Source organism: Homalodisca vitripennis, chromosome 3 (genome assembly GCF_021130785.1).
Source record: "Homalodisca vitripennis isolate AUS2020 chromosome 3, UT_GWSS_2.1, whole genome shotgun sequence".
NCBI lineage: Eukaryota > Metazoa > Arthropoda > Insecta > Hemiptera > Cicadellidae > Homalodisca > Homalodisca vitripennis.
Window position 1 is genome coordinate 93,443,011 of NC_060209.1, and position 13,382 is coordinate 93,456,392.

Here is a 13,382-nt window from a genome sequence, read left to right on the forward strand (position 1 = left end):
CTATGGCTGCTTTACCTCATAGATACACACATAAAATATAGCATAAATTTAACGTTAATTTTATGTCATAATTCACTCTTTTTCTAGGCAAATCAAGTCTAATGAAGTATGTGTCGTAATACAAATATCGAATATTCATATAATAAAAAATAAAAGCCACGAAATATTCAAGTAACAAGCACTTTTTTTGTAATTTAATTACAAGAAAAAAACTCAAGAAGTAATTTAATATAATAAAGTTTATACCGACATAAACACTATCATATGTTAAAGAGGTTAAAGACGTTAGGTACTACTTCCCTGTGGATTATTTCCTTATTTTAATATTTATGTTCGTGTCTAACGAGAACATACAGTTAAATATATCTGTATATTAACTGTTGTACCACGTTCTGTTGCCCCTTTTATGAATGTAGTAAACAACGTTAATTATTTACTTTGCAAAGAACCGATCAACATATTTATCTCCAATGTGTTCACTACCAACCGATAACTCCGGTATATATGAGCCCACCTTTGTAAAGAGCTCCCGCCTCTAGCCGTGTACAATCCCTTTGCGACAGGAATGGCGCTGCACTTAAATATTTACCTAGTTCTGGCCCCAGAGTAGCAGGAGCTTAACACTTGTACGTTCGGACCAAATGTTGGTTACATTAGTTCCTTATAAATTAATTAAATAATGCGTATTTAAGCTTTTAATCTACCCCCGTCAGAAGTTCCTCTAAAATTAAATCAAAACAATAATGAGTTAAGCTCTGTTTTTATAATCACAGCACGTATATTTGATATTTTTTATGTAGATTTCTATTGTACCTATTACACAGATTTATGAACGTTTGTACAGTACAAACCATTATTTTAACTCATGCTGCCCAAAATAAATGCGTACACAAAAATTAGATTCTTTGCTCTTATAATATGTAATATTAGTCGTATTTAGATAAAATACAAATTAATTGTTCATTACTTACTTATATAAATATTCATCAATATCAATGCATATTGTATTAGAATCAAGGGCAATTTAAATGTAGAATTCTGTTTAACGTTATTAAAATAGGTCTAGTAAACAGAATTTGCTAATAATACTATTCTAATCCATGCTAATGGTAGTTCCCAGGTCTAGCTATCGGGTTACTCTGTGGACTGTATTTCCGTGAGACTTTTGTGTTCTAGTTTTTCTGTCTATTGGACTATAACATGTGGCTCTAATTTCAAGTTTAACTTAAATCAAAACATTTGCACCAACTATTTAGCAGAGAAAAAGTTTATGCATTATAACTTTTTTTAACGTGTTGTTTATTCCTGCAATGTTTTGCCATGTTAACTAGTTTGTTTATATTTCGATTCTCCTAAAAAAGATTTTATAAAAATATATGTGATGTATGTCATTCATTTCAACAGTAACCAAGTATATATATAGTATATATATATATATATATATATATATATATATATATATATATATATATATATATTAATTTCCTTGAAATACAAGGCACCTTTATCTACCAGGACATAACATTTGCCAATTGTTAGTTAATTAAACAATCATAAAAATATTAGCGATAATTAATGTTTTCATTACAGAGTTTAAACAAATGTAAATATATCGCAATTTCGGCCTTTTATCCTGTCTTTAATACATGTAGCACATTCACCAAAGTGAGAGATCAGGGTTCGAGTATCGGCAGAGCAAGTACTTTTTGTGATTCAATGTTTATTAAAATTAAACTCGGCTATTGCTATTCGTAAAAGTTTAATTAATGTAAATAAATGTAGTTTGACAGGTATATGGTCTTGCGATTATATGATAGTTTTGTAATTTCAACGCGTATGTGACAGATACGGACAAATACAAAATAATTTAATCGTAAAAAATAAGGGCTCTGTGGTGTAAAATCCTCTCATTGACAATAGATGGTTAAAAAATATAATAGAATTATGGACATTATGTGTCGTTATTGGCTAAACGTTATGGTAGCCTAAATCAATAGGCTAGACAATTTTCAATTCTCTGTACGTGTACGCACGATTATGCTGAGAACAAACTAGCCTATACTCTTGAAGTTTTGTATGAAGCTTTATAATAAATTGACATGCAAGCTTTATACATTGCGAGAGTAAGACATGACCTCCAAAATTTAGATCAGCGTTAGTCAGCATTGTACATTGGTCTTGTAGATAATAATGATGGAAATAAGAAGATCGCACAATAAATCATTTGGAATTGAACTAAGTAAAATCAGATGACATTTTAACAGTGAGATAAATAGAATTCTAGGTATATAGCCTACATAAAACTTTTCATGCAGCCTCGGATATTACTGTTCATTAGAGTATAATGTAGCGTACCTTTATCTTGTATGTCTTGTTATCAGGTTTCCTCCTGGATAATAAACGTGCAAACTATAAATTAAGAATTTCTTATATATATATATATATATATATATATATATATATATATATATATATATATACAATTTACTTTTAACATAATTATATTTGGTCATGATTATGGCCACAATAATAGCCTTATTGGAGGAAATATTAAACTCGCCCAGAAGCAATAGGAACGAATTTGGTATAGAGATGGGAAATTTGAAATTGACAATAGTTAAAATCAGAATTGTTATGGAAAACTTTCCTACTCTACATAATAGCTCTAGAAAGCGGTTCTTTACTAGGCCTTTCAAAAATTATTTCGGTTGAATAATTTACGCGTGGAAACAAAATAAACGGACTAAAGCACTTTCACATTTATAATATTATTATGATTATATTTACTAATTGGCTATCTTAAAAATTGTGGCACAACTGCACTTTTTTCATAATTATGAATTAAATTTTCTCTAGAGTGGCTTTCCTATTCTAGACAACATGGTTATCAGGGTTGGCAGAACACTTAAATCCTCTTCAACCTCATGTTCAACAAATAGCATTTATTTGTATGAAATGGAGATAAAGTCAGCATTCAAATTGAATAAACCCTTCCTGCCTTAGCTATGTTTTGTGTAAAAAACTTGGTTGCTCCACCGTGCTTTGAGATCGTGTCAGAAACATCGTAGCGCACTCAATTGTGCATCTAGAAAATGAGACAGCCACTTCACCTATATTACACTATATTATTTTATTTTATAGTCTAGGTACATCTGATGTAAAGGTTGCTTTGATCTTCTTCGTCGCTTAATGTTTTAAAATCTCTTCAGACGAAAGTACTCCAGATTCCATCAGTAATGTACGAGACACCATGAGATATCAGACGCTACGATAAGATGAAGGTGAACTGGACCTAAACTCAATATTCATGCTGTTGTAATATTGGGATTCCCAAGGATATAATCCAAATTCAATATGTGCTCTGCACGTTTTTGGCAGTCTAATTATTTACAGGCAATAGCGACGAGTAGGTGAGGGGGATTACGAGATTTAAGGTGATATTTTCTGTGGAGCATACAAATTCGTACTAGGGAACTTAATCATAGCTGCCTAACTCTGCTGGTAAAGTAGAAACACCGTTACTGGCATCACTCCTTTATTGAGGACAGCCTGTTCAACATTAGCCTACTTTGCCACATTCATGAATATGATAACCGATCTCTAGTGTTCTACTTTTTATTTTAATATCCTAATTCTACTTATGAATTACTATAATTTATTTAACAATATTAGAAAGCTTGATAAGGATATTTAACCTTATTCCCCATCGAGATACACCTATTTGGAACCATCATAATGAACCCTCAAATTTATAAATAATTTTCAGTTAACACGTATAAAAACTGTCTAGGACATTCCAATAATTCACCTATCTGCAGATTATTTTATTATTTATAATAATCATCTGAATTTGTGTAAGTTTCACTAAACAAAGACTAATTTATAAACTTAATTTTGAAATCAATAGTTAATTATATGAACAATTCAACTTAATGAACTTCGGCAATTTATCCTTATATAAAAAAAGGAAATATTGTGTTCTATTCAATTGTTAAAATGTTCTTCAAAGTAGCTTAATTTGTCATTCGCAATCAAGTTAAAATTTTAACGCAGAATTATATTTTATATTTGTATTATAAAAATATATCTCTGCATAACGCAGCTATATGAAAGTATTGATTACAATGTGGATGTTGAGTTTAACTCCAGTTCACCTTCATTCCAGAGCAACTTCTGAAATATGACACTGTCACAGACTTGACTCCTGAAATCTGAAGTGTTCTCTTTGTCTCATCAGGTGCACAACTGAGTGCACTGCGACGATTAACATAACGATCCAAAATCGGGCAGAGAAACAGAATTTTCTACTGAATTTGGATATGGTCAGACGGACATAATTTGAGATTGCAGTAGTCAAATCGGTGACATCGTCAGATTCAGACGATGCACTGAGCGCAAGGTGAACTGAAGGTAAAACCAAAATTAGCAAAATCGGTAATTCCTAATGTTGACCGTCATGTATACATTTACGACACATTGCATCCAAAACGTGAACATTGTATAACTCTTTAGAATTGTTAGGTTCTGATTTTCAAGACGAAGTAATACGAACATTCAAGTTTATCTCCATTCACGTTAGTTCGAAAATAAAAAATTTAAATTATATAGGAAAAATTATGTGTTGTAAGGTTTAATGTCAGTTAAAAATTCTGTTTTAATAAATTAAATTAACTGAAAAACACTTTTACACTTAAGCTAGACCATATGATATACTAAGACGAGCAGTTTCCTCTGAAACTTTAACTGGCAATTTTGTTCGCGTTGGGGTTTAGTAGCGCCTTTCCCGGCAAGTGTGTATACTCAGGTGATGTGTTCATAAATATTTTAGTGCTCATGTTGAAGTTGTGCTAACCTAGTTCTCATAGAGTAAACGCCATCAACAGCTGTGTATAAAAATATGTGATTTTCTTGATAAACTTTAAACTTATTGTCCTTGTACCATTTAAGTAATACTTAAATCAATCGTAAGTCTCTAGTACAGTAAAAGAAATCCTTCTAAAGCACAAAAGATTTAATAAGTTGTAAAATATATATATATATATATATATATATATATATATATATATATATATATATATATATATATATATATATATATATATAAAACACTGAAGTAAATTTTACGTTTAATACAAAGATAACCGTTATAAATTTGTTTTAATTTTAATTGAAATTTATTTTGGATTTAATATGTATTCCATTATTATAGGTTGAAAAGTTGAACATATGAGCGAATGTTCTGGAACTGCTAAACTGAAGAAACACAACTGATATAATTTTGTAACAAACTGATAATATTTGATCCAGTCACATCAAAACATGTCCTAGAATTGTTAAGCTTAATAATGGTGCATATTTAATCTAGCCTTATGTCTTCCATGAGACGAAAGCTCCTAATATTGCCTAATACATGGACACAATCGGCCAAATCGTTAAAAAAAGGTTTAAAAGACGTAAATGTGAAAATTGCTTAATGTACATAGGAAGATATTTTGGTAACACGTTCCTTGCGACCGTTTATTAGTTTTAAGGACGTGCAATTTTACCAATAATAAGATAATTCCAAAAGCGACTGGTACATGAGACTGCATCGCTTATGGCAACACTATCTGTAGAGTGATTAGACTGATGCTTTAAATAATACCATGCGATTTACATTTATGTTTTCGTGTTACAGGGTGTCTGGTAACAGGTCTGAAGGATGTACGAGTAGTGGTGCCTAAAGCGGCTCGTAAAGGAGACTCTGTAGTACTGCGCTGCAACTACGACCTGGAGGGTGACCCTCTATACGCCGTCAAATGGTACAAGGGCCGGGCAGAGTTCTACCGCTACTCGCCTAAAGAGAACCCGCCCATGAAAGTTTTCCCAATCCCTGGACTGTCTGAACTTCACGTTGATGTAAGTGACTTTTTCTTTTCGAATAATTTATTAGAGGTTGTGTTTATTTCTTGGAATAAATTTTGGCATTTCATAAAACCTCTGATGTTATAGGATCTCAAGTGTTTATTAATTTCTATACTAAACAATATACTATAATTACTTATTTCAAACTATCTACTCTGAATGAATTCCTTCAAGTGTAAAGTTTCATATCTAAAATAAACTGCTTTAAAAATTTGGATTAAATTTAGTAATATAAGGTATTATCAATTAAATTTTTTGGTAAGCTGAATATCTTGTTGTTGTGGCAGGGAGCTCGTTTTGTACATTACAATGGCATTTGCTGCTAGCACTCGCGGCTGTTCTGTAACTGATTTGAAACATTATTTAATCTGTTGTTCAGTATAAAACCTAAGCCTAGTGCTTGATCTTATATTACTAAAACTAAGAATAAACAGGTTTCACGAGGGGTTGGCATAACTAAAAAGATCCTCTCCCGTGCTCAATCGTGAAATTTTCAGTTTTTAGCTTAAATAGTTTCAGATATGTGATTATGATTAATTATTGGCCTTAACAATGCTTAAGCGCTAAATTTTCAGTTTTTAGCTTTCAAAGTTCAAAGTTTCAGATATATCATTTAAAACATAAAAAATACATATATAGTCAAACATACACTAATCAAATGAGGTTTTACATACATTTAAATCAACCTTTTTGTTTCTTTTTGTGTCCATTCTCATTTCCTAAATATGTGCAAGCTCTTCCGCGAGACCCATTCACTTTGTTTAGAGAATTATATCACATTAAGACTAAAACATTAACACTATATTTCTTACTGATAGTTCATATAAATGCAAACATTATCTGTAAGTGAAAATTTAAATGGCGGTTGACCGTGTTAATAGAAGTCCAGATCCAACGAGACCCAGCTCTTCCTGACTTCTGTCACCACTTCATTGACAGGCCAGTACAACTGCGAGGTCTCTGCTGATGCTCCTTCCTTTCATACCGCCATTGTCGCTGCCAACATGGACGTTGTTGGTAGGTGTACTGTGGTAAAAATAGCTTTCTCCAGTATACAGACGGATGTATTAAGATATCCAGTAGATATGAACAGCGTAATACTGAAGCGGGTTATATGTTTGAATGTGTCGTTACAACGTTTCTAAAGAATGTTTTCCTTATAAGTAAATTTTACTACATAAATGACTCCTTTACGGAGATAAATATTTTACTCACGAAAAGATCTGTATTGTTTTCAAATAAAAATGATTGGAATATTAACAATTATTACCAGAACTATTCTCATAGCATATCCTAAACATTTGATACTATTCTTATCAAATTTCTGATTTAACATCCATTAAAGCTTAATTCCTCTTAAGTCTAAGCTTAAGTCTAGAATATAATAAAACGGCAAGAGAAGTACAAATCCGATACTTTATTTTAAAATAATTTTATTCTTAAAATAGTAAAGATTTTATAAATGATACGTGATATGAGTAGATCTGATTAGTGTTAAATTAGGCAACCAGTCAAAGTTTATAGGAGTCGTATTGTTTTTGGCCTGAAATATGCAGTTTATCATTCAGTATATTTAATCTGTATACATAAGTGTATCTTGAAATTTAAATAATAATTCATTTTGACAGTGAAATTTTAATGTTTTTTAAATGTTGTTACAGAAGTCCCTTCATTTCCACCAACGCTGACGGGGATCAAGTCTCGGTACCGGCTTAAGGATGTCATGCGAGCCAACTGTACAGCCGCACCCTCCAAGCCCGCCGTCAACCTAACGTGGGGCCTTAATGGCGAGAATGTGCGTATAATCATACAGGGTATTTACGAACTCACCGGAGATCTGTAGGAAATTCGGTATTTTGATCAAGACTAACGGAATGAGTATTATAAGCTTGAGTAAAAAATGCTTATTGTAACGTCTAAATGTATGTTTTAAATTTAACTTTTTAATTTTCAAACCAATAAATTGAATACGCAAGTTAGGAAAAACTGGGTTATTACATTATCAATAAAAGAAAAAAATGTATTATCATATCACGTTTCAAGAAGGCGGACTGTTGAAATATTGACGTTTAATAACGTAAACATTACAATGTAAACAGTTCTAAAGTATATTAAAAGCAGAAAAATTTAATTACATATATTTAGACTCCATGAATGAAAATATTGGTCCAGAAGTAACGAACATGAAGCTTGGAACGGTTGTAAATTTATTTCCATATTAGTCCCCTTAATTTTGCTTAATGTTTAAGGTACCCATCTACTGGGATATATTATATGTGTCATGATATTCACCCGGTAAGTGAGTGATCCGGGTTAGAGTCCCGGAGGAGTAAGAACTTTTTGTGATTCATTTAAGTTATTGAAATTATATGTATATATATATATATATATATATATATATATATATAATATATATACAGAGTCATTTACGGAGATATGGAGAAAGTGTAAAAGCTTATTCTATTTGAAAAAATAATAAAAAAAATTATATAAACATGAGTCCGGATATGCTTCATTAGCGAGTTACTGATCGCAAAAGATTTCGACCATATGTCAGCTCATTATGTAAAACTAGGTCTTCCCGAAATTGTGGTACGGTAGAGTAAAGGGCAAAACTCGTCGTTTATTATGTTTTTGGATCTCATAAATTTAATTAAACAGATCGCAGAACGATAAGTTAAGTAGTCCTTCAGAAAACCAGAGTAATAATTGAGTAAAAACACATTTGTTTTATCTTTGGGCAACAATAACTTTATTATTTCACTAAGAAAAATATCTAAATTTTTAATACAAATTGTATAAAAATTTATTGTAAACTAAACTGTGTAAATAAATTATACAGAAAGCTGTTTGTTTAAATGAGTATTCATTCATAACAGTTCAGAATAAAACTAACTGGAAGACATTAATCTAAATCTATTAAAAGAAATTACAGTAAATTTTGAAAGTTGTCTCCGCCGACTCAATGGATTTTTCTGGCCGTTTAAAGATGGCTTTGGTTGCTTTCTGTATAATTCAACAGGGCTTTGCTTTAACTGCGTAAAAGCTTAGAATTTTTTTATACTAACAGCATCTTTACACAAATATATATTTCCATATTATAACGCATTATTGTATAAAACATCCGAAACCTGCACAATAACATCCTACCATGCAATTGTTTAAAAAGGTGAATCCGAAACTAGTGAAGCAGTACCGCCAAGTTCCCGAGAAGCACCCTGATCTCCAGCAGTCCATGAGCATCCTAGAGGTACCGCTGAGAACGCATCACTTCAGGGCAGGAGGCAGGCTCAAGGTTCGGTGTACAGCCAGTCTCTATGATCTGTACTGGCAGACTACAGAAAAGAGCGTGGAACAAGAAGGTCGCTCCAGTGAACCGTCTGATAACGAGATATCCACTTATAATGACGCCAAGTGGGATGACGATGATTACGATGAAGACTACGATACTACTAGTAATGTCGTCGTTGGTGGTAATTACTATTAGATTTATTGTTGTGTAGCAGATATCTTCTTTTGGGTAAACCCTTTCCGTGGCGATTAGACCTTCTTGAAGATCAGACCTCAGTTTTAAAATCTTATTTATGTGAGCTGAGGTTGTTTGAATCACATACTTTATACCTAAATAGGTCATCTGCCTAATGATTCAGCAACTAGAATAACTCTTAGTCCCAGAGTTTATCTTCCTAATAAAGTTTACAAACGAGCAGCACATGATTCAAGATTGATTTATCTTCACAAAACATTCTACTCAACATGAATTAGGCTGTCTAGTTGGGAATCTTAAAATTTTCTGTTATTTTTAACTAATCAGTGATTGGTGGGTGACTGGCAATGTTTAACGTACAGTGTATCGCGATATATTTTATTGAACATACGCATGATAAATGGATTCGAGCACGTAATTAGTAACACTTAATACTCTCGATTACTGTTAGTAGATGACCCTTAAACTCAGAGTAATATTACGTTTGTAACAGTTCTATCCTCTTAGATTCACATTTAGGTATTTTCTGCAGTTTATTACTCCAAAGACATAAAGATTCCTATAATTTTTAAATAAATCTGTCCAGATTACGAGCTCAACGTATTTCACCTATTTTGGTTATTTTACAGAAGTAGTTCATTTAGTTATTACTTAAGTTAATACAAAAGACCTCTAGTGGTTGTAACTGAAACAAAACTTTTAGTAATTCATTGATGTCGACTTGTTCCATAACGTCGGAAAATATTCAATAACCAATAGAATATATAACAGTTTTAGTACCCTAGCTCTCTCAAATGCAGAAGGCCTATAATCTCGAGGGTTTATATATGTATATTATCGTACACTGTTACTTTCATCATTGTAAAGTAATGATTTCAATCCACATATTAAACCATTGTATTTAATTATTTAGGAAGAGTGTTATGTTCACGAGAGTGATACCAGTTTTCCTCGAGTTCTTGCGATTGCTTATGAAAACAAACACAGCACTCGTCGAAGGCGTATAGAAATCATGTGAAACCATAATGTACCGAATGTGACAAACATTATTAATGAAAAACGTTACGTGGATTTACGTGATTCGGTTGTAACATTTAAAAAACAAAGTTTCTCAGCAAGCACTTATTATTATTAAGTAATTCGTCAGTACAGTTTGAAATAGATAGAATTTACTCGATAGATTTTTAAATCGTTCAGAAATCTCATTTGAAGCATATTTTTTTATTTAAGGAGGCCTCTACTACTGGTAGTTTTAATGAAACATTTTGAATGTATTAAGAACTTTCACTAAAACATAGTGGTAGTTCATAAATTTCCATAGTCGGTTGCAAAATTTTCAATACTGTACCTTAGCAAGCATTAAAATATAAGACGAAAATGTGTGCAAAATTACATATAATATGTAAAATGAAGAAAAAATGTAATCGTTATAGAAAAAATATAAAAACAAAAATGTAGTTTGCAAAGAATTTCCAAGATTAGTTTTCAAAACATTAAAAGAGTTTTTTAGTGAGAAATACAACTCGTGGGTAAACCTTTCTTTGTATTTTATGCCTCAGAAACCAATATTTCAAAATATTACGTGAAGCTTTGATATGTGAGTATTATGAAGTAGTTTTCATAAATTCGCGCAATTAGTTATAGAAAAATAAACATTAACACGTCTTAAGCATATAGACTTCCTGTGGTGTATATAAACATCTACTAATAATAAGTGTAATGTTTTAATTCTTTATTTGAAAAAGAATCGGCGTAATCATACCCTTATAGCGGATATCTGCAGTTAATCTCAAATTTATCAAAACCGTTTTTTAAGATAGTACCTAAAAGATCAATCTAATACGTGTACAAATTTATATATAAATCCGTTACTAAGTTTATCGAATATCGTGATCCATCAATAAGTTTTATTTAGCTTTTAATTGTATAGGTAGTACTGTTAAAAAGCAAATAGTCCATAAACAGAACTTTGTCTGAACGTATTGTTTGCGAACATTGACCGAAATTTATTTTATAATAATTATCATGTTATTTGAGAACAGAGCAGAACAAATTAACTATTGAACATTTATCTATATTTATAAAATATTCCATGTTTACGGAACTATTCCATATACAATATATATTTGGTTTAGGTAATACAATTGGGAGTTAAATTTACATAATAATAGTATCAATATTATAGAATATTACACTTTGAAAACTATCTGAAAAACATAGTGTTATAATATATAATTAATGCCTATTTGTATACGAGTTGTATACAGAATTAATAAACAACTTAACTACGTAATTTTTGTTTCAGCATTTCCAACACATACGTCCAACGAGTCATCCTCTAGCTCCAACCCCTTCTTAAGTTCTCTAACAGTAGTGAGTTCAGCAGCCCTTCTGTCCAGCTTACCGTTTCGCTTCGCTGCGCTGTGAACTCGTCAATCTTCCACTTATAGCTATATGCTGTAGTATTACTATTTACTTTTAAATACGATCACAAAGCAAAATGGTTGTTTAAGTGCATTATCATCGATATATTTTTGTGATCAACTAAGTAGGCAGACCTAATTTTAATAAGTATTAGCTAGGTTTTGTTACAATGTAAAAAGATAATCTAAATAAATACCTGAGAATCGATAGGATTTTCCTCATAAAAATATAATATTTTGGATACAAGTAAACATTTTTGTATGGACTATTGAGCATAATCATGTCTAGTATATCATGAGTACAGTATTTATTGCCACAATTTCATGGAAGTGTTGTGAATAGGGTAGAATTCATTTGTACATGAATACTTGGTCAATAAAAACACAAATGAAGGCAATTATGGCGTCAGACCATTAATACTAAAATAATTTTTTCTAACATTTGGTAAAAATGCATGTATATCAGTTATGAACCCAAAGGACATAACATAAATGGTAATAACTTTCCTAAAGATTTTTTACGCCCTTTTTTTATACCTAATGATTTTTAAGGTATTAAGTATATGTAAAACCCATAAAAATAAATTTGGATTATTTCAGCTATCATAAAATATACCTACCTGTTCCGATTGAGCCGGAAAGTCTGTTATAACTATTAACATTTGAACCAAACTAGTCTTCCTATGTTTACTACATACATATCTCATATAAAAAACTGTTTAAGTTAAACATAGTTACACATTTTTAGTAATGTTTTAACAATAGTGTTAGAGTTACTCTTATCCAATATATTATCCTCAGCTTTTAATTTAAAACAACTAATATAATATTAAATTAGTTTCCAACTATGATTTTAATATACAGTAAGTTTGGCGTGTGTTGAATGTATATATGTACAAGCGTTAAAATAGCTTAAGGCAAAGTTGTATTTTGTAATCTACTTAAACACTAAATGTGATACCGATGCTTTGCCGCATCATGTGAACAGTTTATTTACATGAAACAGATTATAAAAAGACAAAATATTGATTTCAGCCTTTAGAACATGAGTGTTTAGATTAAATTTGTAAAATGTAAATAAACGAGAAATGCTACCTGTTTATTTGACTGATTATACTTATTACCTATTCATCTTCAGAGAAGCAGTACAATTAAAAACAAGAAAATTATATATTTTCTGAATAATATATAATAACAGTTTTAATTATGTCAATACATGTTTTGATATATTTAAATTTATATTTAAGTAACAATGAATTATTCAAAATATGTAATAAGAGGGGAATAAATATATCACATGTGATATTGAATATTTAACAATATAGGTACAAAGGAGTAAATTACTTTACATGGTAACACAATCCTGGCTAGGTTGCACAGTCGATATTGACTCAGTGCCAGAATTACTCAGACTCAGACAATGAAGTATTGGAGTTGACTTAATGCTGTAAACATTCCATAATCCATAATTGGACTATTATGGAACACTGTGTACGCTGTCATTAGAGCTATATCTTCAATACTATAACTGGATTAGTTCTGTGTCCTCATATTAAATAGTTAACCAA

At 31.0% G+C, this 13,382-nt stretch overlaps 1 protein-coding gene across 2 annotated transcripts in view; it reads left to right on the forward strand.

Moving 5' to 3' along the window:
• LOC124357185 overlaps nt 1-12,916 on the forward strand; it is a 93,452-nt gene extending 80,536 nt beyond the window's left edge. For both annotated transcript variants that reach the window (XM_046808706.1, XM_046808707.1), the window contains exons 3-7: nt 5,678-5,898; nt 6,786-6,921; nt 7,566-7,699; nt 9,074-9,377; nt 11,697-12,916. In XM_046808706.1, coding sequence (XP_046664662.1) covers nt 5,678-5,898; nt 6,786-6,921; nt 7,566-7,699; nt 9,074-9,377; nt 11,697-11,818 — 917 coding nt within the window. In that variant the 3' untranslated portion in view covers nt 11,819-12,916. The remainder of the gene's footprint in view (nt 1-5,677; nt 5,899-6,785; nt 6,922-7,565; nt 7,700-9,073; nt 9,378-11,696) is intronic.
• Nucleotides 12,917-13,382: the final 466 nt, after the last annotated feature.